Source organism: Taudactylus pleione, unplaced genomic scaffold, assembly GCF_031769625.1.
Source record: "Taudactylus pleione unplaced genomic scaffold, aTauple2 ptg000154l, whole genome shotgun sequence".
Classification (NCBI taxonomy): domain Eukaryota; kingdom Metazoa; phylum Chordata; class Amphibia; order Anura; family Myobatrachidae; genus Taudactylus; species Taudactylus pleione.
The window spans coordinates 15955213-15981277 of record NW_028284556.1 but is presented as its reverse complement, the minus strand read 5'-3'; the positions used below and the strand labels follow the sequence as shown (position 1 = coordinate 15981277).

Here is a 26065-nt window from a genome sequence, read left to right as displayed (position 1 = left end):
ACTGTTTTCCACCCATCTGTATCACTTTACTTCGCCCCAATCTGTACTGCTTAACTTCCCCTCTCCACGCCTTTCTGTCTGCCCCATCCACACCGCTCTGTCTTCTCCCCCCATCTACCATACTCTTATCCCAACTGCGCAGCTCTATGTTCTGCTCAGACCTCAGTTGCATAGACTGCATGTGTGTATTCCAATGAGCACACAATTCTGTGAATTAGCAGCTCCGCCATTTTGTGAGTGATAGCAATCTCACCCTGTGAGAGTGCTGAATCTGCAGTTAACCACATGGTGTTATGGCATACCATATCTGTATTGCGCAAGGAACACGTGCATTAGGGCGGCAGCCTCAATTATCGTAATTTCATTGATTTTTGAAGTTTGAGTGGCAGAAATTCAATGAGATCATCAGTGCCATTTCCCTGCATTGTATATGAGACACAGTGATCACTATGGCTAAATGCATTTCATATAAAGTTTCTCATGGCCAATTACATGGAATCACTTGTAAAACACAATACATGAGCAAACCCTTAAAAGTAACAGTCTTTTCATCAACAAGTAGATCTTACTAACAACTTTGAGGCTCACTTGCATTTGGATGTAATTCAGGTTTATGGCGTGCCTCTCAGATGTAGCAGTACACGTCCACTTTACCGCCGCGCTCATAGGTGCTGCTTTCACAATCTCTCTGAAATTCTTTTTCAAAAGTAGGCAAGTATGATTTTAGTGCTTAATTATTAATTAGGCTCCTTTTATAGCAGCGATGTGTACCCAGATGGGCTGGGATATCGGATCTTAGAACACATTAGAACGCTGTAATGAACAATGGAACAATCTCACGTTCCGTCGTTCATTAACATGCATGGAGCTGTACAGCACATCAAACCTGATGACATCGCATGTGACTGCGGGAGTGCATATATCGTGCATACCCACTGCATGATATGTTGTTATGATTTGGCCAAATTGTAACAACATTGTCTCAATGTGTACCCAGCTTTAGTATACCTTAACAGCAAAACTGTGGCAGGTTATGCTGGAATTTGTAGTTACACAGCGGCTGGGAGTGCTATAGGTTGCCTACCCCTGTTTTATAGGCATAATACTGTAAACACATTGCCATTTGGCCAATGAGTACCGTGTCTAACAAACATTTTCATGTTTCCGTGCGATCTTGATTGTGATTTTACAAGTGATGCTTCATACATATGCATTGCACCGTTTGTATGGATCCCAGGTCACAAAATCAACATTGTAGTTAGCAGTCTAATGATTCTAAATAAATGCTGCTTGATGTGTGCTTTTATAAACTGCAGTTTGAAGATACATTTAAAAGTGTAAACAATTTATTTAATACAGCTTCCTATAGCTTTTATTAATTTAGTTTGTGTGACACTGCTGAAAGCTCATTCCTGATTTGTTTCTGTGGATTGCAATTTATTTTTTTTACATTATGCTTGCTATTTTTTTTTTAAACCTTGTTTATATAAACTTTGGATTCTATGGTACTGCTAAATGGGAAAAAAAACGTAGTCCATTCTTTTCATAATATAGTACAAATAGCAATCATTTTTAGGTTTATACAATACCATGGCTTTTTTCATGTGCTGTGCTAAATATAGGCCACATACAGTACTGTATTTTCTTTCACTGTACTTTCCAGCTGCAGGAAAGGGCTTGCCTGGAAAATGATACTATAATTGGTAAACAGCGATGCCACCTCTCAAGTTCTTCACATTATAAAAGCATGGACTTTATAATCAGTTTCCTGTTTGGAAAATTAACAGAAAAATTTTACTGATTAACTTACTTTGTTTATCCAAATTTAGTCTGCTTTTTTAGCAAGATATGTGCCAATGTCTAACAGTTTCCACAATCCTATTCCAGTGACTGATTGCATATCAGTTGTATCTTATTGTTTTTGCTTTAATTGTGCCCATATGCTAGTCTGGACAGCTCTGGAATAGCCCAAATTGCTATAGAAAAGGGGCTTTCTAACAGTTTTTTAGGATTAGTACTAGGGGTGAGCGGGTTCGGATTTCTGAAATCCGAACCCCCCGAGCCCCCCCGATCCGAGGCCGATCCGAGTCAGGCTCGACTTTTCCCGCCTGACTCGGATCTGAAATCGAGGCAAAACGTCATCATCCCGCCTTCCGGGTCTCGCGGGTTTTGGATCCAATATAAGGTACCCGCGTCGGCGCCATTTTCTCACTCGGCTGTGGACAGTGAAGAGGGAGGGTGGGAGTTAGGGCTGGCTGGGCTGTGTAGTGTAGTGTAGTGTAGTGTTGTGCTGTGCTGTGCTGCGCTGTGCTGCTGTTGTCCATAGGGGCTGTGTCCACTACTTCAAAGTCCATAGGGGCTGGCTGGACTGTGTTGTGCAGTCAGTTGTCCATAGGGGCTGTGTCCACTCCAAAGTCCTGTGCAGTGTCCCAGTCCTAAAGGGGTGCTGTAGTGTCCAGGGGGTGCTCTGTCCGTCAGGGGTGCTTCCCCCAAGTGCAAAAAAAATATATATTTTTTCTGTGTTTGTGAATTGTGTGCGCTGTGGCTGCACGTGCATCAACAAAGGAGCAGCGCCAAGCGTGCGCCTGTGTCCCATAAGTAAAAGGCCGGCTGGATTGTCCGTTAAAGGGTGCTGTAACCCCCCAAAGGGCACTCCAAACAAAATAAAAATATATATTTTTTTGTGTTTGTGAATTGTGTGCGCAGTAGCCGCACGTGCATCAACAAAGTAGTGCCAAGCGTGCGCCTGTGTCCCATAAATAAAGGGCCAGCTGGATTGACCGCTAAAGGGTGCTGTAACCCCCAAAGGGCACTCCAAACAAAATAAAAAAAAATATTTTTTTGTGTTTGTGAATTGTGTGCGCAGTAGCCGCACGTGCATCAACAAAGTAGTGCCAAGCGTGCGCCTGTGTCCCATAAATAAAGGGCCAGCTGGATTGACCCCTAAAGGGTGCTGTAACCCCCAAAGGGCACTCCAAACAAAATAAAAAAATATATTTTTTTGTGTTTGTGAATTGTGTGCGCAGTAACCGCACGTGCATCAACAAAGTAGTGCCAAGCGTGCGCCTGTGTCCCATAAATAAAGGGCCGGCTGGATTGACCGCTAAAGGGTGCTGTAACCCCCAAAGGGCACTCCAAACAAAATAAAAAAATATATTTTTTTGTGTTTGTGAATTGTGTGCGCAGTAGCCGCACGTGCATCAACAAAGTAGTGCCAAGCGTGCGCCTGTGTCCCATAAATAAAGGGCCAGCTGGATTGACCACTAAAGGGTGCTGTAACCCCCAAAGGGCACTCTAAACAAAATAAAAAAATATATTTTTTTGTGTTTGTGAATTGTGTGCGCAGTAGCCGCACGTGCATCAACAAAGTAGTGCCAAGCGTGCGCCTGTGTCCAATAAATAAAGGGCCGGCTGGATTGACCGCTAAAGGGTGCTGTAACCCCCAAAGGGCACTCCAAACAAAATAAAAAAATATATTTTTTTGTGTTTGTGAATTGTGTGCGCAGTAGCCACACGTGCATCAACAAAGTAGTGCCAAGCGTGCGCCTGTGTCCCATAAAAAAGGGCCAGCTGGATTGACCGCTAAAGGGTGCTGTAACCCCCAAAGGGCACTCCAAACAAAATGAAAAAAAATATTTTTGTGTTTGTGAGTTGTGTGCGCAGTATCCGCACGTGCATCAACAAAGTAGTGCCAAGCGTGCATCTGTGTCCCATAAATAAAGGGCCAGCTGGATTGACCGCTAAAGGGTGCTGTAACCCCCAAAGGGCACTCCAAACAAAATAAAAAATTTTTTTCTGTGTTTGTGAATTGTGTGGGCTGTAGCTGCACGTGCATCAACAAAGGAGCAGCGCCAAGCGTGCGCCTGTGTCCCATAAGTAAAGGGCCGGCTGGCTCATTTCTTAAAGGGTGGTGTAACCCACAAAGTGCACTAGTCTCCAACAAAAATAAAAAATTATTTTCTGTGTTTGTGTGCGCCTTAGCCGCACGTATATATCAATATAACATAAATGGAGGACCAAACTTTCTCCGATAAAAATAAAATAGGGAAAGATCAAGAACCACTTCCTCCTAGTGCTGAAGCTGCTGCCACTAGTCATGACATAGACGATAACATGCCATCAACGTCGTCTGCCAAGGCCGATGCCCAATGTCATAGTAGAGGGCACATACAGTCCCAAATGGCATAGTTCAGGAAAATGACCTTGAAAAAAACATTTAAATCATCTGAAGAGAAACGTAAACTTGCCAATATGCCATTTACGACACGGAGTGGCAAGGAATGGCTAAGGTCTTTCCCTATGTTAATGACTAGTGGTTCAGCTTCACATGATGATGGAAGTCCTCCTCCCACTAAAAAAATCAAACGAGTTAAGCTGGCAAAAGCACAGCGAAGAACTGTGCGTTCTAAGAAGATATCACAAATCCCCAAGGAGAGTCCAAGTGTGGTGGCGGTTGTGATGCCTGATCTTCCCAGCACTGGATGGGAAGAGGTGGCTCTTTCCACCATTTGCACGCCCCCTGCAAGTGCTGAAAGGAGCACCCACAGTCCACTTGCTGATATGCAAATTGAAGATGTCACTGTTGAAGTACAACAGGATGAGGATACTGGTGTAGCTGGCGCTGAGGAGGAAGTTGGCGAGGAGGATTCTGATGGTGATGTGGTTTGTTTAAATCAGGCTCCGGGGGAGACAGTTGTTGTCCGTGGGATGAAAAAGCCCATCACAGTCATGCCTGGGCAGAAGACCAAACATTCCACCTCTTTGGTCTGGCAATATTTCTATCCAAATCTGGACAACAACTGTCTTGCCATATGTACCATATGTAAAGGTGAAATAAGTAGGGGTAGGGACGTTAACCACCTAGGAACATCCTCCCTTATACGGCACCTGCAGCGCGTTCATAAAAAGTTACTGTCAAGTTCAGAAACTTTGGCTCAGACCGTAAGCAGCCCAGGGACACCTAAATCCCTTTTTCCTGTTTTATCCAAGGAATCGGTGGATGAGGAGGATGAGGACGACATCTTGCCTCCGTAGAACCAGTTTGTGCAGGGACACATTAATTGCCAGCTTGTTTTGTGGGGGCCCAAACGAACCAATCATTTCAGCCACAGTCATGTCGCAGACCCTGGCGCTGAAATGATTGGTTTGTTAAGTGTGCATGTCCTATTTATACAACGTAAGGGTGGGTGGGAGGGCCCAAGGACAATTCCATCTTGCACCTCTTTTTTTTCTTTGCAGTATGTACTGTTTGGGGCCTAGTTTTTCAAACTGCCATCCTGTCTGCCATTGCTGTGTCACTCGTAGATAGGCTACGTGTTTGTGCCGCCCACTCGTGTCGCTTAGCATAGTCATCCAGCTACCTTGGTGCAACCTTTTGGCCATAAAAACAATATTGTGAGGTGTGAGGTGTTCAGAATAGACTGGAAATGAGTGGAAATGAAGGTTATTGAGGTTAATAATAGCATAGGAGCAGAAAAACCCACAAATTCTGTGATTTTAGCTGTTTTTATGCTTTTTTTTTTCAAAAAAATACAGATCCAAAACACAAAACCCAGAACCCAAAACACGGAAGGGTGGTTTTGGCAAAACCAATCCAGATCCAAAACACGAAGAAAGATCCAGATCCAAAACCAAAACACAAAACACGAAAAGTGGCCGGTGCACACCCCTAATTAGTACATAGAAGCACTGAATGACAGAGGTGTCGAGAGGCAGGGTTGGACTGGCCCACAGGTGTACAGGGGAAATCCCCGGTGGGCTCCTCTACCTGTGGGCCCACCCCTCTCTTCTAGGTGTCAGTTTCCAGAACTCAAATTATAGATTGATGCTCTATTAGATGGTCAGTTATTTTATGGTGCTGGACCGCTGACCAACATGGGGGTTTGGTTCCCCGCTATAGAAACTACACCAAAATTTACTTAATGGTTAGCCTAGTGTCTGTGCTGGCTGGCCACACCACCTCTGGTGTATGACCACTTTCTTTAAGCATGGACTCCTACCACTGCATTCCACCAGTGGGTCCTTCATGCTCCAGTATGACACTACCGAGAGGGGTGGTGGGGAGCAGGTACTGAGTACTGGGCCAGACCTGTTGAAGGGACCCTGGCCAGTTGCTGAGAGGGACAAATGTCCCTCTTTGCAGAGCATAGCACACCTCCTGGATTTGGCCACTCCCCTTTTAGTACCCAGGCCTTGCGGCTGTCTCAATTGCCCTGCTGAATGATGCACCTGGTGGAAACGATTTGTTTCTGGAATAATAAAAGAACGTATAAAGGCGGATTATCCACTACCCAATTAAACAGAGTGATTGAACGATAAAAACATCGTTATCGTTCAATCGCTTGTTAATTGGACACAAATCAGGCAGCTTAATGTCAAAAACGACCAGCGATGCCTGCTCCCGCTGGTTGTTTTTGACATCTATCATCACCCGAACATGCTAGTCAATCTGTCGATAACGACAGATTGGCCATGTTCGGGGATGAGGGACGGTGCCTACAATGAACAACTGCACAATTATAATGTCATAATACTGCAGTTGTTTAACAGTCTTCTAGTGGATACGCACCTTAAGTCCAATATTTATTGTATAAAGTCTTGTCTTGTTACTTTTCCTTTTATAATCTGCATGCTCAGCAAGGGGGATAGGATAGCTAAGTAGTGGGCATAACAAACGTCAGTGCATCAGCAACATACACAAGGCAACTGTCATAGTAATACTAAGTAATAAGAATCAGATGCTCAGCAGGTAATAAGGATCATAACTGGGCTTTTTCTTCCATTAGACTCATGTGAACAGACAGAACGAACAGCAGAGACTGTCACAGTGAAATAACATTTATTTAATTAGCCCATTATTCCCAGGGGTATCCGGTTGTTTGATCGACCTAACTTAGATCGACAACACATACATCGACCACAGTACATCAACTCCAACTAGTTCGACAGGAACAATAGCTCGACAAACCATAGATCGACCAGACCCCTAGATCGACCACCAGAAGATCGACACTGACAAGATATCGACACAACATAGGATCAAAACAAAGGAGATCGACACAACTTAAGATTGAAATAAAGCATATTGACGATATGCAGATTGACAACAAACAAGATAGACAGAATAATAGATCGAAGCCAAATAGGTAGACAGTGACTAGATCGACATATCAAAGATCGACAAGTTCAAGATCGATGCAAACTAGATCGACAGTTAATAGATCGACAGATAAAAGATCGACTAGTCCAAGATCGATGCCAGCTAGGTCAACAGTTAATAGATCGACAGATATAAGATCGACACGTTACTTTTAGACAATACAAAATGGTATACCTATCCTACACGCTGCCCGCTAATAGTGCATCTCCCGATGCTACTTTCAACTGTGGAACTACAGGTCCTAGCCAGCCCTTTCATCCCTGCAAGTGCTCCTGCCCATGCTAGCCCCTACGTACACCTTGCAGGCCTTGTCCCTAATTCCTGGGCAACCCTGTGCGCTGCAGCGCACCCCTTCATCAAACCCCCCCTGTGCTAAGACGCTTCCCGCTAATAGCACATCCCCCGATGCTACTTTTAACCATGGAACTACAGGTCCCAGCCAGCCCTTCCATCCATGCAAGTGCTCCTGGCCATGCTAGTCCCCTACAGTCTATACAGAACTGAACACAGTATTCTAGATGAGGACGTACTAATGACCTATACAGTGGTATTATCACTTCTTTCTTTCTGCTACTGATTCCTCTCCTTATGCAACCAAGCATCTGACTTGCCTTCCTCATTGCTTTGTTACAATGTTTGCTTGCCTTTAAGTCACCTGAAATAGTGACTCCTAGATCCCTTTCCTCTTCAGTAGTTTCCAGTATAGTGCCATTAATACTATATTTAGCCTTTGGATTTTTGAGACCCAAGTGCATGATCTTGCGTTTTTTTGGCATTAAACTGTAGTTGCCACGTTCTTAACCATTACCTCTAGTCTACCTAGATCATCAATCATTTGTTTTACCCCTCCTGGCGTGTCTACCCTGTTGCATACCTATGTGACTTTGGTTTTGTCCTAAAAATCTGTTATTACCGCAATTATTAACATATTGGTTTGCCAGGCCAGTCGAGGCAAATATGGGCATGCCAGTTAAAGATGTAGGGCCTGATTAAGAGGTGCACCCAATGCCAATGTTTGCGCAGTTTGCGTCTTCACACGAAGTCACAGCCGCGCATGCATTAGTGTCCACCTCTGTATCAGGCCCTACCTCAGGCTTTTTTTAATGATTAAATCTTTTTTTAAATTATTCTTATTCGTTATCGGCATCCTGTGATGGCGATCATAGGAGACACACTGTATTGTGGTGGTACAAGGCAAAGTCTTGGGGATGCCTGTGCGGGTTATCGCTGTGATAGTATTGTTATTGCTGGGATACAAATAAATAAAATTAAAGACGTAAAAAATGTAAGAAAAATTAGCATGGCGATAATAAAACCCCTAGCAAACACAAATATCTAGCTGTTTCTAAAAATGATTAGATAAATCATATTATTGGGTAACCAGGGCTGTTTACAGAAACACAATGCATACACATATGGTTAAAATGCTCATGTCCAGGATCAGATGACTCATAGCACAAGATCTTCAGGTCTGCTACTAACATTACTCCATTTACATAAAAGATCAAATTATGTCTCAAGAATGGTCCTAAAATGCTACGCAACTTGACGTCAAGCACAGAAGCAGCAGTGGGTAAATTACGTATTATGCAGACAGCAGATAGTCTGAGCTAGCCTAGTGACTGCGCTGCTGAACATTCCTGTAAGATACAATATTTTATTATATGTCACATTGATCACAGAACAAACTACATTACCTAAGCAGGACTGTATGGAGAAGTACTGTATGTGAATCAAAATTCTATGACTTGCTAAATAGCATTACATTAAATTTTCTTCCAAAGACAATTCATAATAAGAAATGAGAAGATATTCCCTAGTTGAGGTGGCTGACAACATACTAATGCCACACAGGATGGTTATCTCTGCTTGGGCTTGTTGGTGTTTGATACACTACTGTATGTGGAATATGTTGCTTATACTGCAGACCATTTAATTCAGATGGTCAATTGTTTACGCATGTCACTATTATAGTAACCTCTATTATACAATGCATAGAGTATTCTAGTGTTCTATGAGCAATATAGAAACCTTTCTAGACACAGATATATACTGTAATTCCAATAGCATCTTACTAAACAATATACAATACAGTGGACATCCTATTGAATGCTATATAATACAATAGAGGACTTGATGCATCTGGCGATTGTTAGCAAACTGCGCATGCACACATATGCTCATGCAACTTAATGGAGGGTCTATGGATGGCCGGTTCTCTCTGCCCATGAAATTGGCATTTCTGGGTGTCAATTGAGTGACTATCTTGCAAATTGGTGTAAGAGACTATGGTGATATTATGTGGCATGCATGATGCATATGATGAAGGGACACCTGTTTCTGACAGATACTTTGCACCCAGCATGGGGTAGGTGTAAGTGCCAAATGCAGATGGAAATACTGTGGGCAATGCAACTATACGCCTTAAGTTTAGGGTGGGCAATAAGCAACCCTCCAACTGTTGAAGAACTACACATCCTAGCATGCTTTGCCAAAGTTTTTCTATTTGGCCATGCTAAAACTGTTGAAAGGCATGCTGGGAACCTCCGTCGCAGTGCTGGGATCGCAAATGCAGCAACGGGTGTCATAAACCTCCTGCTGTATTTGCATTATTGCAAGGACGCAATTGCAAAGCTGATTGTGTGCAGCTTTGTAATTGCGTTTCTTGCTGAATCAGGGCCTAAGTACGCCATATTGCGACTTGCAGGGTTTTCTGCTTAGAAAACCCTACGGGCCGAGAAAAAAAAAACAACTTACTGGTCCAGTGGTCTCCGTGGTTGTCTGTCATCTCACCTCCATCTTTGAACTGAGAGGGGGCTGTAGGAGGCGAGGGGGCTGTTGGAAGACCAGGGGGCTGCTTTTCCACGAGGGGGCTGCTGGGAGATTTAGTTCCCCCTGCTGCTGCCTCCGGTGGGGGTTACACACAATCGGGGGTCACACACTCACACATACTACACACACACTTGGAGGAAGAACAAACTAGTTCAGAAGGTGAGTAATTATTGACCAATTAAGATAATTGGAAACTTCCAACTGCTAAATTAGTCATTAGCAGACTTAGGTTTCTATAGGGGAAGGGGGTGGGTTAGGTTTAGGCACTTAGGTTTATATAGGGGAAGGGGATTAGGGTTAGGCACTTGGGGGAGGTTAGGGTTAGGCAACCCTAAGGGAGGCTTAGAGTTTAGAGGTAGAATAGGGTTATGGTTTAGCAGTTGGAAACTTCCAACTGCTAAATTAGTCATTGAGCGGGGGAGGGGGGTTTAGGGTTTCGGAGGTGCTGTAGGGTACCCATGGATCTTAGGAAAAATTGGTAGTGCTTTGGGGCTACTAGAAAAAACCTCCCACCGCTCAAAAAATTAAAACCCTAGCAAAAATAGCAAATAGCAAAAATCCAGCACCCACAGGAAATACTTCGCACGTACCCCTCTACTGTATGTGACTGAAAAACGATAAGTAAATGTGGACACATCGGTATATAAATACAGTATGCACAGTTTCCAAATGGGTAGCAGTCAGTAAGCAGACGGATGGAATCCCAACTGTCTAATCCCGGTAAGGGTTAAATGACAGGCATTGAAATCCGGATGCCTGTCATTTTACCTATGCCAGGAGCCCGACACCCGGCTTACCGATTGAACATAAGCCAGGCGCCAGGTGCGGACAGCTGGGGGAGGAGGGTTAGGTTTAAGGCTCCCAGGGGGGACTTAGGTTTAGGCAACCCCCAGGAGGTTAGGGTTAGGCTAGGGGAAGGGGGGGTTAGGGTTAGGCACCCCCGGGAGGGAAAAAAGCAACCCTCCAGCTGTTGAAAAGCATGCTGGGAACCTCTGTCGCAGTGCTGGGATTGCAAATGCAGCAACCGGTGTCATACACCTGCTGCATTTGCATTATTGCAAGGACGCAATTGCAAAGCTGCCTGTGTGCAGCTTTGTAATTGCGTTTCTTGCTGAATCAGGGCCTAAGTACGCCATATTGCGACTTGGTGTACCTGGGTGCTCCATGGTGCATTTATAACGTGCCACACATCACACACTATGGGAGGTAATCAATTGAGTGAAGGATTTTCACCTCAAAAAACCTTGTACCCAATTTTGGATTACCGCGGGTATGTGTACTCCCGTAACCCGTGGTATCCAATTTAAAAAAAATGCACGCAGGGTTTTCTGCTTAGAAAACCCTGCGGGCCGAGAAAAAAAAACAACCTACTGGTCCAGTGGTCTCCGCGGCTTCCTGTCATCTCCCTTCCATCTTTGCACTGGGAGGGGGCTGTGGGAGGCGTGGGGGCTGCTGGAAGACCAGGGGGCTGCTTTGCCACGAGGGGGCTGATGGGAGATTTAGTTCCCCCTGCTGCTGCCTCCGGTGGGGGTTACACACACTCGGGGGTCACACACTCACACATACTACACACACACTTGGGGGAAGAAAACACTAGTTCAGAAGGTGAGTAATTACTGACCAATTAAGCTAATTGGAAACTTCCAACTGCTAAATTAGTCATTAGCAGACTTAGGTTTAGATGGCGGGGAAGGGGGGGGTTAGGTTTAGGTACTTAGAGGGGGGATTAGGGTTAGACACTTGGGGGGAAGGTTAGGGTTAGGCACCCCTAAGGGATGGTTAGAGTTAGGGGGTAGAAATAGGGTTAGGAAATACTTACCTTGGACGATCAGGATTTTCAACCTGCCGAGCAGCCGCTTTCGGGATTTGAACCATGCGGCCGGCGGTAAATCATACCGAACCCTTTCCAAATATGCACACATCAGCTACGAAGCATCTTTAATGTCACTATAAAATATGTTTGCAATTTATTTACAACACAAGAATTTTGCAATTAAGGGCTGTATTCAATTGGTTTCGCCTCGGCAAAAAAGTTCTGCCTACCCGACTTTTCGCCTACAACGCATATTTTGGAAGCGAAAACGTATCCCCGCTTTTTGCCCTATTCAATTACTAACCAGGTGAAAACGGCAAGCGGCGAATGCAGAACAGGTGGAAAGTACTGTCAGAATAGGGGAAATAAGTCGTAACCCCAAAAAAGATGCACTAACATCGGGGATCAATATAGAAGTGTTCCAATAACCCTAATAAAACTATTTGGGGTACTGAAGTTGTTTAAAATCATTGTTATTAGTGTCCTTGTAAAAGTGGTGAAGAATGACATTGAGCAGTATTTTTTGGTGAAAAAAGTAGTCTTGTCAAATTTAGGGTACTTGAAAATGGAATCAGTATGGAATCCCGGCTGCCGCATGGCCGGCAGTTCGATTCCCGGCAGCGGCAGCCCGACAGATCAGCAGAACCCGGCAGTGGAAGCCCAACAGCGCTGGAAATCCCGATTGTCCCTAAGGTAAGTATAAACTATCCTAACCTAACCCCCTAACCCTAACCCTCCTTAGGGGTGCCTAACCCTAACCTCCCCCCCAAGTGCCTAACCCTAATCCCCCCTCTAAGTGCCCAACCCTAACCCCCCCTTTCCCACTGCCTAAACCTAAGTCCCACGGGGGGGGGGTGCCTAAGGTTTGGACCATGCAAAAAGCCGCGATCGGCGATACTTTTTTGCGGAAAACGCCTTTTCGCTTCTAATTGAATATGGCACTAAGTTTGTGATTTACATTGCACTACTTTTACTGCAGATGTTTACTCAATATTCAGGCTGTTACTAACCAGGTATGGACAGGACAGTAAATAGGGCTGTGTGAGATGGCAATAGCACAAGGTGCAAGGGAGCAGGGAATTTAATATATTGATATTTTTGGTTAATTTTACATTTCTTTCTTGCCCCAGCTATGAGGGTTTCTTGTTAGTATGGGGAAACTATGTACAACACTGTGTATTCCCTAATGCCAGCATCAGAGATATACAGTAGTTTCAGTGGTATAGGTACAGTATATTGTTGCTGTGTATACACACCTTTATTGTGTTTGTGTGCAACCAATGCAGTAATTACTATGCTAACAAAGAGTGAAATGAGTTAACTGAAGCCAACCATGTTCTGAATGTACTAACACTACTGTAATGATACTATAGGTGTACTGCATGGCTCAATTTAGCTTGCAGTTCTCAACTGTGTATGCATAAACTGGGTTGGGTATGTAATGCTGATAGTCGGGATCCCAACGATCAGAATCCCAATGCTGGGATCCTGACAGGTTTAACATACCGACACTTGTTGGTCGTATGCTAATCCTCACCCTCTCCCTACCCTAACCCTCCCTCTTTGGTGCCTAACCTTAACCTCCCCCCCTAGTGCCTGAACCTAACCTCCCCCTCCCCGGTGCCTAACCCTCCCCCATTAGTGCCTCACCCTAACCCTCCCCCTAGTGTCTAACTCTAAATCCTAAGCCTAAACCTAACCCCCCTTACCCCCTCTATATTTACCTTTGCATGCCGGCGGTGGGTATTCTGGAGCCGGGATCCCGACTGCTGTCAGGATTCCGGTGCTGGGATATAGTCCATCGGCATACTGTGTGGAGGCATGCTGGCTACATCCCGCATAAACTGGTAAAGCTCTCTGACACTTCTGTTACTGAAAATGTGGTACATTTAGTATTGTTGCAATGAGTGGTGCACACCATGTGAGCCCATAGCAGCACTTTTTTTGTTGGTCTACAATTAGATTGTAGTAATGTAGTGCCTAGTATTTGGGTTTGTCAGTCTTTTCTGCCAGTGGTGCCATCAAAGTAATACATGTATTAATTGTAGCACACCAGCAAAGAAGTTTTAGAAATTCTGTCAATATACTGTAATGTGTGGTCATATAATAGGATAAGTGTTGCAGTATGAAAGGGGGCATCCTCTACCACAGAACCTGTGAATTATACTGTAGTTGTAGTAACATTTTCATGGCTACAGTCTGTTATATAACTTGGATTTGTCAATAATTACACTATACTTGGAGTGGCTGGGAAGCTAGATTGAACTGTTCCTCCAGTTACTAAAAGTTGAATATTCCTTATAGATGGATATGTATATAATGGATATGTATATAATGGATATATAGCTTTGAAGTGTTCTTTAGCTGAAATACTTTAGCCCTAACATAGAACTTTCTTCCTTTTGTTGCTGTGGAACAACCATAACAGTTCATTAATCTGAATGAGCTATCTATCTACAGATGTGTCCTGTTGTCCCAAACAGCCCTTCTCGGCGCACCAGGTCCCAGGTGACCCGGCCATGCTGATTGTCTTCCTCATGTGCACCGTATATGCATAAATTAATCAACTGTTGGTGAAAAAACAGCTTTGCTAGGTTGCACTGATCAATTTGTTGTGCAACATTTGTATATCTGTAAGTGAATGAGTCTGCGTCTGTATATGAAGTGCTACTATGCTTCTGTGGCTTTTTCTCATGGCACGTTCTGTTGTGCTTCATCTGCCAACTTTGTATGTGTTTAAAGTAATTCCTGTATAGTTAAATTGGCAGCCCAGCATCTATAGTACACTTCTAGTGGTGTTTCTCTGTGTCTGAGATGCACATAAAGGTGTCCATCCACTAGACGATTAAGTTGAGTGCTTGAACGATAACGATCATTCAATCGTTCTATCATTTGAAAATCATTTGCAAAAATGTCTAAAACGACCAGCGATGCGTGTGCCCGTTGGTCGTTAAGACATCTATCATCGTGCAAACATGCTGGTCAACCTGACGATAACGTTTGCAGATGATTGATGTGCCTACACTGAAAGACTGCTCGTTCAGTGCAGGCTCATCACAGACTGACAAACTACTGCACGATTACAATGTTATAATTGTGCAGTCGTTTTCATGTCTCCTAGCGGATGGGCACCTTAAGACACACAATTTATAGAAATATCTATAATATACAGTATCTATCAATATCTACCTGATGAAGTCAATATTCTGTCTTGATGAAATGCATTGGACCTGCTGCTAGAGTTCCTTATTCACTATATTTATGTGAATAGCTTCCATCTGATTATAAAATGCCATGATGTAGAAAGACATATATGATACAGATAACATTACATGTTTTAACCTGAACATGTACTGCCATTTCTCTGTAAAGAATTGTTAAAACATTTTGTTGCTCTGTTTTTTCTGTTTGAAAATTTGGGATAGCCCACGGATTAGGCATATCAACAGTATATACAAATTCTGGTACACAGCCACTGTTTGTTATGCATAAAACTTAGTTGTTGTATGAATACTATTATGCTAAAATATATATTTTTTAATTTTAAAGTTTGATAATTGAAGAAACACAGAAGACTCAGGCAGCGATTTGCAGATAATTCCTTGATATTCTATTTTGTGGTACACAGGCACTTTACTGTATATTACTATACTGTATATCTTACTGTATAATTCATGAAAGTCACTATTATCAACAGAATTACACTACACTGGGTCATCAAGTATACTATTCATTCAATAAGTTCACTCACAGCCACCATAGCTCACTGGCCGTGTAAGCACTAGCAAGGATTTACCGTGCTTCAATAATAAAACTCACATGGCGTGTCTCAAAAAATGCTAAAAATGTACATGGTATATACCAACATCATTCACTTTAATAATCCAAAAGAGGGATTCTTCTTTACCAGAAAACATACTGAATATTTCAAGCATCCCATTTGTGTCACATTTAGATACATGAGCTCAGGACCTTTGTTTAAAAAATCACATACATGAAAAATAATATTCTATTGAACCTACAGTGCCGCACAATTTGTAGTATATATTATAATTTTCACCTGCAGCCTGTATTGTGTGGGCAACAAAATGAGACAGTTCAAGGAGCCTATGGCCATGCATAGGACTACCATCAGGGCAGCATTGGATGGAAAACAGAGTGAACAAGTCACGGCAAGGCATTTTCTGATCCCTCTCCTGAGATAACCTCTCCATAAGCTTACATCAGCTAGCCCCATATGAAGCTTTTCAAAGCTTAATAAACTAAACCTGTCCTTGGGTCCATTGATAGCAATAATGCTAGACTTGCACTTTGTCTGTCTGGAAGGGAAGCAATCGGGAAGCCGACTGCCTATATACCGGCAGCCGGCTTCCCGACTGTCTTATCCCGGCAAGGGTGAAATGCCGGGCTTCTAGATGTAGACAACCGCATTTCCCCGACGCCGGGCTCCGCGAGCGGACAGTCGCGGGGGTCGAGGGTTAGGTTTAGGGCTCCCAGGGAGGACTTAGGGTTAGGCACCCCCCCCGGGAGGGTTACGGTTAGGCTAGGGGGAGGGAGGCTTAGGGTTAGGCACCCCCGGGGGGGACTTAGGGTTAGGCACCCCCCCGGGGGACTTAGGTTTAGGTAGCGGGGAAGGGGGTGGTTAGAGTTAGGCACTTAGAGGGGGGATTAGGGTTAGGCACTTGGGGGGAAGTTAGGGTTAGGCACCCCTAAGGAGAGATAGGGTTATGGGGGTTAGGTTAGTGGATACTTACCTATCCACGATCAGGATTTCCAGCGCTGTCGGGCTTCCGCTGCGTCGCACTCTGCTCCTGGTTGGCTACCGCTGACGGGAATCGAACCACCAGCCATGCGGCCGGCGGTATTTCATACCCATTCCGTCTGGAATACATGCTGACGATGATGACTTGTCTTGGCATAAACTAGGTGTATATGTGGCATCAGACACATTTTGAGATGTATATGACTCTGCATATGGTGGGAAACTGCATTTATTTCACTGTTCTTTTTGTTAATTTACACCCTTTTTGATATACAACTCAGCATAAACCTCCAGTTGGAAGGAGCTGGAATCTGGCCATTGCTTCATCAAATACTGGAAGGTATTTGTCTATGTCCAGACAGCTGTTTCAAGAATTCCGCCACATGAAGGTCACCCTTCTGTATGCGTTTGTTTCTCCCCTAATGAAGTCATAGACTGAATGCATAGAATGATCTCACTATGGCAGATCTCTTCCAATGGCTTTCTGAATGGCAACAAAATCCAAGCAGAGGCGACACCGTGTGGATCTCCCTGACAGCGCTAGATGAAGCAGTGACAGAATACCATCTCCCTCCAGCTGGGACTTCTCTATTCGGATAAATTGAATGGTTTAAAATTGCTGTATGGGTTTTAATGAAAAAAAAAATTAATAGAATACATATTATGGCGCTAATCCCCAATTTCTGCAAAAAGGTACAAGTGCTTAAAAGAGGTATAGAAAGTGCCTTCTATCTGGGTATTCCATCTGAGTATTCCATCTGAGTATTTCATTTGAGTATTCCATCTGAGTATTCCATCTGAGTGTTCCATTTGAGTATTCCATCTGAGTGTACCATCTGAGTATTCCATCTGAGTGTACCATCTGAGTATTCCATCTGAGTGTACCATCTCAGTATTCCATCTGAGTGTACCATCTGAGTATTCCATCTGAGTATTTCATCTGAGTATTCCATCTGAGTGTACCATCTGAGTATTCCATCTGAGTGTACCATCTGAGTATTCCATCTGAGTGTACCATCTGAGTATTCCATCTGAGTGTACCATCTCAGTATTCCATCTGAGTGTACCATCTGAGTATTCCATCTGAGTGTACCATCTGAGTATGCCATCTGAGTAGTGCAGCAAGATACAATTCAATAACAAATTTAACAGTAAATACACTCCTTAGTATATTAAGTGGCTGCTTATTCATTGTGTTCTATTTAAAATGATCTAAAAAGAGTGGAAGGAAAAGTGCTCTTTAGAGTAATAATTAGAATTAAATATTGTTTTGTGTAAACATAATAAATTGTGAATACCAAATAGTAGAGATATAGGGGCCTATTCGTCATAACTAAAAATTCCATGGAGGTAATTACGTTTAGAACTTGCATGGAGTTCTACCTAATTACCGGAGGAATTCATCATTCCTCCGCTCCATAAGTATTTATTCCGAAAAGCTTTCATTTGTGCGATGACAGCTTTTCAGAAAATAGATACTTTTCCCTATCTACTCTAACTTACCGCAGCTGTAATTACTGCTTGCCTCGTTACGTTGACAAAAGCGGCTCAAGCGCAGCACTGGTTACAGCTGCGGCAATTGTGTCCCCCCCAGCCCCCTCCTCTGCTTTGCTCCCCCGCCTACCTGGCCACCCTGACCTCCCTTTTTTTTAAACTTTACTGTGTTCTGCCGGGAGAACACACAGAGCAGCAGCCGGAGCCGGAGGAGGGACCAGGGAGTGACAGAGGGAGCCAAGGAGGACCTGGTCACGCTGAAAGCAGGTAAGTATAACCCGCTATACACCACATGAGAGTGGCGTATAGTAACATCATAAAATTCCGAAAATACATAATTTTCGGAATTTGATGAATAGCCTAATTTCTACATCCCCATACTAAAGTATGGGGAGTGTGGAAATTAATGCACACTGACTTAACCAGGAGATATCAGTGATATCTCCTGTGTTACGTGTGTTATTGAATACTAAAAAAAACGTAATAAAGGAAAATGTCCTTAAAACCGTTATTTTAGTGTTGATGAAGAGGTCCTGTTATCTCTTATCTGCAATATATGTTCCCATCAATGGAAGCAGGAATACATTATAAGGCTCGGTACATACCTAAAAGATATATCTGTAGATCGAGTAATCTGCAGATATACAGTATCTGCAGATGATGGTTGGTCATACACACTGAACAACCATCATCTGTCTTCTGCAAGTGTACGAGCGGATGGCCGACCACCCGTACACACAGCATGATGTACAGATATATCTGCAGATATATCTGCCATTGGCTGTGCAGCACAGCCTACACGATATCACTGGTACACACTGGCCGACGGGCACACATTATATTGGCTAATCAATTGGTCGGCCAATATATCTGCCAGTGTGTACCCAACTTAACACTTAGGGGCAGATATATTAACCCATGGTTTGTCAAAGCCACCGATGATTGCCAGCTTTGACCGATTGATTTAAAGTGTCAATAGAAATAACTGCTAAACCAGGCTCATTCAGCCAGGCTCATTCAGCATTTATTTCTGTTGCTGTTCTAAATCCGTTGTCAGAGCCGGCGACTCTGACAAATCATTAGTTAGTAAATCTACCCCTTGGTCTCTCCAGACATTGTATATGGAAACAAAGAATGGCATGTTGATATTGTTTTGTTTATACACCAAGGTGTTTTAATAGGCAGGCAAACATCAGAGGTCACTATTGCAAGGGATTGGTATCTCCTAGTGGTCTATGGCCAGGGCCACAGAGACATTGCGCAGGCCCTGGTGATAGAGGGGGCTGTAGCCAAAATACACTTTAAGATATATTGTAAAGTTGAAAATAGATCCTAATGAATCCAAAAGTTTGGTGTTAAGGATTAAATAATTTATTTTGCTAAGAAAACCTGCTTGAAACAACAATGACATGCTCTGAGTGAATCCTCAATGTGAATGGCAAGTAGGGTGACCACATGGAGTATCACTACTACTAACCAACACAGAACAGTTTCCCACATTTTGGCCAACTAGATCCCAACAGTTCTATATTTATTACATATGAGAAAGGAATAGGTAGTTCTGGTGCTTCAAGAATGTCCATAATATATTTCCATGTGGTGTTACCCGCATACTTTGCTGTAATTTAGCACTTTAAAAAAAAAACAATTAATATAAAAACTCACCCTTTTGGGATGATATATAGGTGTTGGACAGTTCTCACACTGATGCCCTTCATCAGTAAGCAATAAATAGTAATAATCCAAGCTAGAAATACCCATCCTGATGCATCTCATCCGTTTATTCAAGGATCTTTAGGAACTTCCCTCAGGTGTCCTCTTCCAATGTTGTGTAACTCATATAGGATGACATTGTACTATGTAAGGCGCTGCGGAACACTTGTGGCGCCATATAAATAAAGGATAATAATAATAATAATAATAAATTGCCAGACATTATGCACGTCCATTATAAAGATGGCATTTGAAAAATGTAGGTGGATAGTTATTTTCACCCTTTGTATTTTAATAAAGAGCTTTGGACATTTATTTTAAATCCCCGATGTCTCTCGGTTATTACTATACAGTAGTAACAAAAATCGATCCAAGAAGATAATGTAAAAGGATGTACAACTACTACATAAATAGTGCTTAAAAATAAAATACTTTATTAAAACAAATCAAATCCAAAGTAATGCACTATGATAAAAACTGTAAAAGAGATCAATTGAGCGTAATAATTAAATACCATAAAAAGCTACATGTTTCACGGAACATCCATCAACTTCCTCTGGTATATTATGTATAAACTTACATTATCTGTTCTACCCATGTTTGCTATCTATGTAAGATACATATACTGTATACATAACTACAGTACAATCAAGTGGTTATCAGACCAAAGTGCAAAACAAGAAAAGCATTTTTAAATATAAACAGTATATGCTTCCTCACAGTCGACTTTATTGAAATAAATTAATTTATTAAATCAGTTGAATCGATTTGGGTATAACCAATGTTTGACAATTATTTTCTTACATTTTCATCTTAACTGAAAATATTTTAGCTTTAATTTATATCTCCGTTCTAACTGTCTTTTTTTCCCAGCTATATTTCTAATATATGTTTGTCTTTTCTTTATAACAGGTGGTGTTATATTATCATTTACGCTGTCCGTTGTAATTGGATTGGTGATTGGAGGTATAATATGGATTTTGGTCACCTGTTTATCCCGTCGTCGAGCTAGTGCAGCTATTTCCCCAAGAATGACCAATTCATCAAGTAGACGTCCTAGGACATCATCTCAAAACCATGCATTAAATAGATCTGGGTTTTATCGTAACAGCAGCTGTGAGCGTCGGAGCAACCTCAGCTTGGCCAGTCTGACTTTTCAAAGACAGACTTCCCAAGAGCAGCCTGACCCATTCACTCGGAAACCCAGCTTCCGAGCCTCTACATTCCATCCATTTTTACAGACTCCTCCCCTAACAGTTGAAGCTGACAGTCAGCTTGTTACTCTACCCCGTACCAACAGCACTTCACCGACAATCAACAACACTGGTAACCTTGGCCGTCCCGACTTCCACTGGTCAAGTAACAGCTTACGTCTTGGCCACTCAACTCATACACCACCACCTGCTTATGAAAGTATAATTAAGGCTTTTCCTGACTCTTGAATATGATTGCTGGATTATTAATGCATGGAGTAGTTTGAACATTTTCTGATGCCCCTAAACATACAGATGAAGAGTGAGCTTGCTTTCGTGTTATTCTAAGTGGCAACAAGACCGAAATGTGTACACACTGTATACAAAATTTTCCACTGGACTGAATTGTGCTAGTGAATAAAACAAATTCGGACTTAACATGGAGACCTCCTTGTGTGCACATTTTAAACAAATTAACAGGTGCACTAAAGTCTGCTTCATCTCTGCCATAGTGATAGGGATTTACTATGACACAATAATGTGTAGTTGCTACTGTAGATCAATATATATATTAAATTAAAGCAGTGTCGTTGGTCTTGTATCAGTGTTAAATTCTCACATAGTTTGTCATATAATAATAGTTCCTTTTAAAACAATTTTAGTAAGTATACTTTTGAACATTTTTTTAAAAAAAGTTAAAATGCTTTGAGATAAAAAGATGTTGAGTCAATATTTGATTCAGTATACAGATGGTGCAGTGCATACTTACTATGTCAAATATGCACACACAAGGAATTGCTAATTATCATCCTAATGCCTGTAACAGCTGCATGTTTGAACATTATTAATTCACCTAAATATTTGTATTGTATTGAAATATGTTATTGTTCTTTCTACCTACAGTGGCATTGCTTACCTAAATGTCGCAGACATCCATAATTTAATATTTGCCTAAAAGTCGCTTCAGTAACATTTTTTACCAATACGTGTTTTCTTGTCTCACTTGAAATTAGCCATCGTCTGTCACATGGATAAAATGCCTTTGTATTTTCTGGAACAAAACTTTTTATACTGAAGGAAATGATCACTGCTTAGGATCCCATGTGTAGTGATTTTATTCCTGTGTATAATAAAGGTTAATTATGAAAGTGCAAACCATTCAGACAAAGGGCCTGATTCTAAGTAGCACACAATCCGCACGCAATGTCGCTGTTCATGAGCGAGTACTGTATTTGCAACTGCGCATCCACAAAAATTTCTGAAAACCCCCACGGTGCATGCATTACACAGGGTATGCTCACAAAGGTGCTGTTATGATCGATACTGATAGAAACAGAAAGATGGTGGAAAAGTGATAGGTGTTCCTGGGCTGAGACTGGTAGGTGACTACTAGTGCTAACAAAAATGGTCAGTTCAGTGGGCGTGTTATAGGAGTGTTGTGGGTGTGCGAATACAAGCGTACAAGCAGCTGCATTCCCAGATGCACAGCCGCAAATATAGGAAGACATGCTTATATGGAGAAACTGCCCCTGCCGTACGGCTGGTGTAAATTTCGATGGTGTGATGGATGGTGACATATAAGGACACACCAATCAGTATTACAGTGCGAAGGGGCACTGAAACTGGGTGTCTCAGTCAGGTCTGGATTATAGGCGGTGCAGACGGGGCGGTCGTCCCGGGGCCCCCATACATAGAGGGCCCCCACACATAGACAAACTCCCCTACTACTATGGAGACCAATTCTGGGATTGGAATGATCCCGGGATTTTAGGCCAAAACCACTGGGATTACAATCCCGGGATTGAACTGCGCATTGCGCAGTTTGGCCGGGCAGCATTAATCCCATTGCTTAGGGTGTGCTGCCCGGCCCTTGGCGGCGAGCATGCAGTGCAGTGGGCAGGCTGTGTGTGGCGGAGCGAGCGTGACATCAGAGGTCATGCAGCGTGCTGCACGGCCCCATGCCGTCCCACCCCCTCAGCGGCTGCGGAGGTGAGCTTCACTGCAGAGTGACTGGGGACTGGGGGAGCCCGAGATGGAGTGCCGTCATGGCCACCTCCTTAGCTGGACTCTGGACTGTCACTGCCGCCGCCACTGAAGAAAATGGATTGAGCGGAACAAGGCTGTTCTGTATGCTGCACTGCCTGGAAGTTGAATTTGTTAATGTTGTTTTTTTTTTTTACTAGTGTGGTGCTGGCTGGGGGCTGCCATAAAAGTAGTTTTATTTCTGGGGGGCCCCACAAGAATCCGGCCCTGGTCTCAGTCCTTGCAGATTCGGTTGCACGTATGTACACAAGGGAAGGAGTTTATAGGCCATTCGAATAAACTCGCAGCCAATAGATGCTGCTTCATGCGCTTTTGTGTACGACTCAGAATGAGGCCCACAGTGTCCAACTCACACTTACATTGGTGCATATATTTTGGGAACTGCCCTCAGAAATTCAATCTACACCTACATTACCTTTGTGGTATTGTAGTTTAAACTGGAAATACACATGGTGTACAGATGAATATATCACTCCTGCGTACTAATAAAATAATGCTTCATTCAGCCTTATTTAGGTCATAAATTATTGAGTGAGGAGGTGACATGATGGTCTATTATTTATGTCACCTTTGTATGCTTAAATACTTTGATGACTCTGGTTGATATGTACACAGTAAGTGCTTTCTAGTATATAGTACAGGTTGAGTCTCCCAAATCCAAATATTCTGAAATACGGAATATTCCGAAATATGGAATTATTTTAGCATGACTGAGATAATGAAACCTTTGATTTTTGGTGGTTCAATGTACACAAACTTTGTTTAAGGAACAAAATTATTAAAAGTATTGTATAAAATTACCTTCAGGCTGTGTGTATAAGGTGTATATGAAACAAATGATTTTCATGCATGTACACAAACTTTGTTTGAGCCACAAACTTATAGAAAATATTGTATAAAATTACCTGCAGGCTGTGTGTATAAGGTGTATATAATACATAAATGAATTTTGTGTTGAGATTTGGGTCCCAATCCCAAGATATATGACTATATGCAAATATTCCAAAATACGGAATATTCCGATATCCAAAATACCCCAAGCATTTTGGATATGGGAGACTCAACCTGTACCATTACAACTTATGAAAAAACATCCTGTTGAACGAATTGGCTGATGTTACCTGAGAATGTATAAAAGTTCTATTAACATTGTTTAAAACATCTCATTCAGCAAATATAAATCTTGTTTTACATATGAGTGCATATCTGTGCCCAGTCATGTAAATGGCATGCACTCATGAAGAAATATGCCGATCTGCCCAGCTGCTCTCATCAGAAGATACAATTGCAGAAAGGAACATAGTAAAAAAATAACATAACTAATCAGTTACTGTGGATACAGCAACGTTAACAATTAAAGGAGTTTCTCTAAGTCTTTATATCCAAAGGAAAAATACAAAAATATACACAGACCTCCTTCTGAACACTCAAATTTAACATTAGTGATGCATTTATTTTTCCATTTGTTCCATCAGAAGATGCTACATTTTACACCAAGTAGATTATATAAGTTTCACATCCTAAATCAATGTGCATTGCTCAGTGTTAGATGCATTTATGCAAAATGAGGAGCAAAGAGCACATGTACTGTGGGAGGCAAATGTATTGCACTTTTGTAAGTGACCTTTATTGTATACTGATATTTTTTTGCATTAGGTAAGAATGCTCAGTGGTTAAGTGAATGTTTTTAGTTTTATGTTTTTATAATTTTGTCTGCAGCTATCTTAGTATCTCATAGTTTGCTATCCTATTGTTTTTACTATAGAGAGCATATTGCCAAAACACCATACAATTTCCAGTATTGCTCCACATTTACACATATATGTTAATTAAATCTAACCTACCAACATATTGTATATACAATTAAAAATTTCGTCTTGATTTTAATCTTAAAGAACAGCAGTTTTCTCAGTTTTCAGCATCTGAATTAAAAATATGGAAAATTAATTTATCTACAAGCCACTGTTAAATATGCTAAACTAGATTATATTTATTTTAAATATATATACTTTCTTTTAATACTATAAAATACAGCAGTGATATTAATTTTAAGCATATTATATTGATTCCTGAAGCATACAAATGTCAACAACAACCTTTAATATTATTTATATTTTTTAATTGTATTTTATATAGCTTATATTAAGATCACAAAAATGTTATTGCTTTACTTTTTGTTTAAGAAAAAAAAACAATCTAACTTTTACATATTACCATGATTTTCAGTAATGCATGACAAAATTTGTTTGTTGTGGCAATTTTGAGATTTTACATTTATAAAATGTATAAATACTGTATGCAGTGAACATTTGTAACTAAACTAAAACAGAAGACTTGCCAAAAAAATCAGACAAATATAAAATAACAACAGAGCTGAAATATTTAAAAGTGATAAGTATTGGCAGAAAATATTATAATATTCATTCTAATTTTGAAAGGGAGAAACATTAAATGAAGAAACACTTATGTTCCCTGACACCTCTCTGGTGAGCAAATTTTCCCTGGAAAAAATGATGTAAGAAAATAATAATATTTTTTTTATGACAATATTGTTTAGAGAGTCTACTAAGCAATGTGTCACTTGAAGAGTACTGACATGATCTAATATCTTTCTAATGTTCTATAAAATACATTCACATTTAATATAAATATCTGTTAGTACCTTACAATAAAACTGATTGGTGTCTTTACTATCGTACAGAGTGGGATCAATTAAAGTTCAGCTTAGTTGAGTCATTGGCTTGTACAGAGACAAAAACAAAATATTTATCTGCAGGTGATGATCAGTTTTAAAGAATGAGATCCAACTCTAGATACACCTCCAGATAGCAAAGAGTGTGCATGGTTGAGTGCCATTCAAAAAGAGCATCAGTTGCTATGCTCACTAAATTGCTTTATTCTTGTATTAAAGAGTTTAGATTATGGTAGTCTACATAAGCCAATGTCAATGCAATGCCAGCTAAACCACTAGTACACAATGCATTATATTCTTTAAACCAGGAATGTGCTGATGCTAACTCAACTTGGACCTCCACCCGTTTTTTACTTCCAATGTT

General features: G+C 41.7%; 1 protein-coding gene across 1 annotated transcript in view; it reads left to right on the top strand.

Annotated features, from left to right (window-relative positions):
• The window catches only part of MYCT1 (MYC target 1), a 46211-nt gene extending 21251 nt beyond the window's left edge, over positions 1 to 24960 (top strand). The window contains exon 2 of the mRNA XM_088474492.1: positions 20686 to 24960. Within this exon, the coding sequence (XP_088330618.1) occupies positions 20686 to 21215 (530 nt within the window). The 3' untranslated portion in view covers positions 21216 to 24960. The remainder of the gene's footprint in view (positions 1 to 20685) is intronic.
• The last annotated feature ends 1105 nt before the right edge of the window (positions 24961 to 26065 follow it).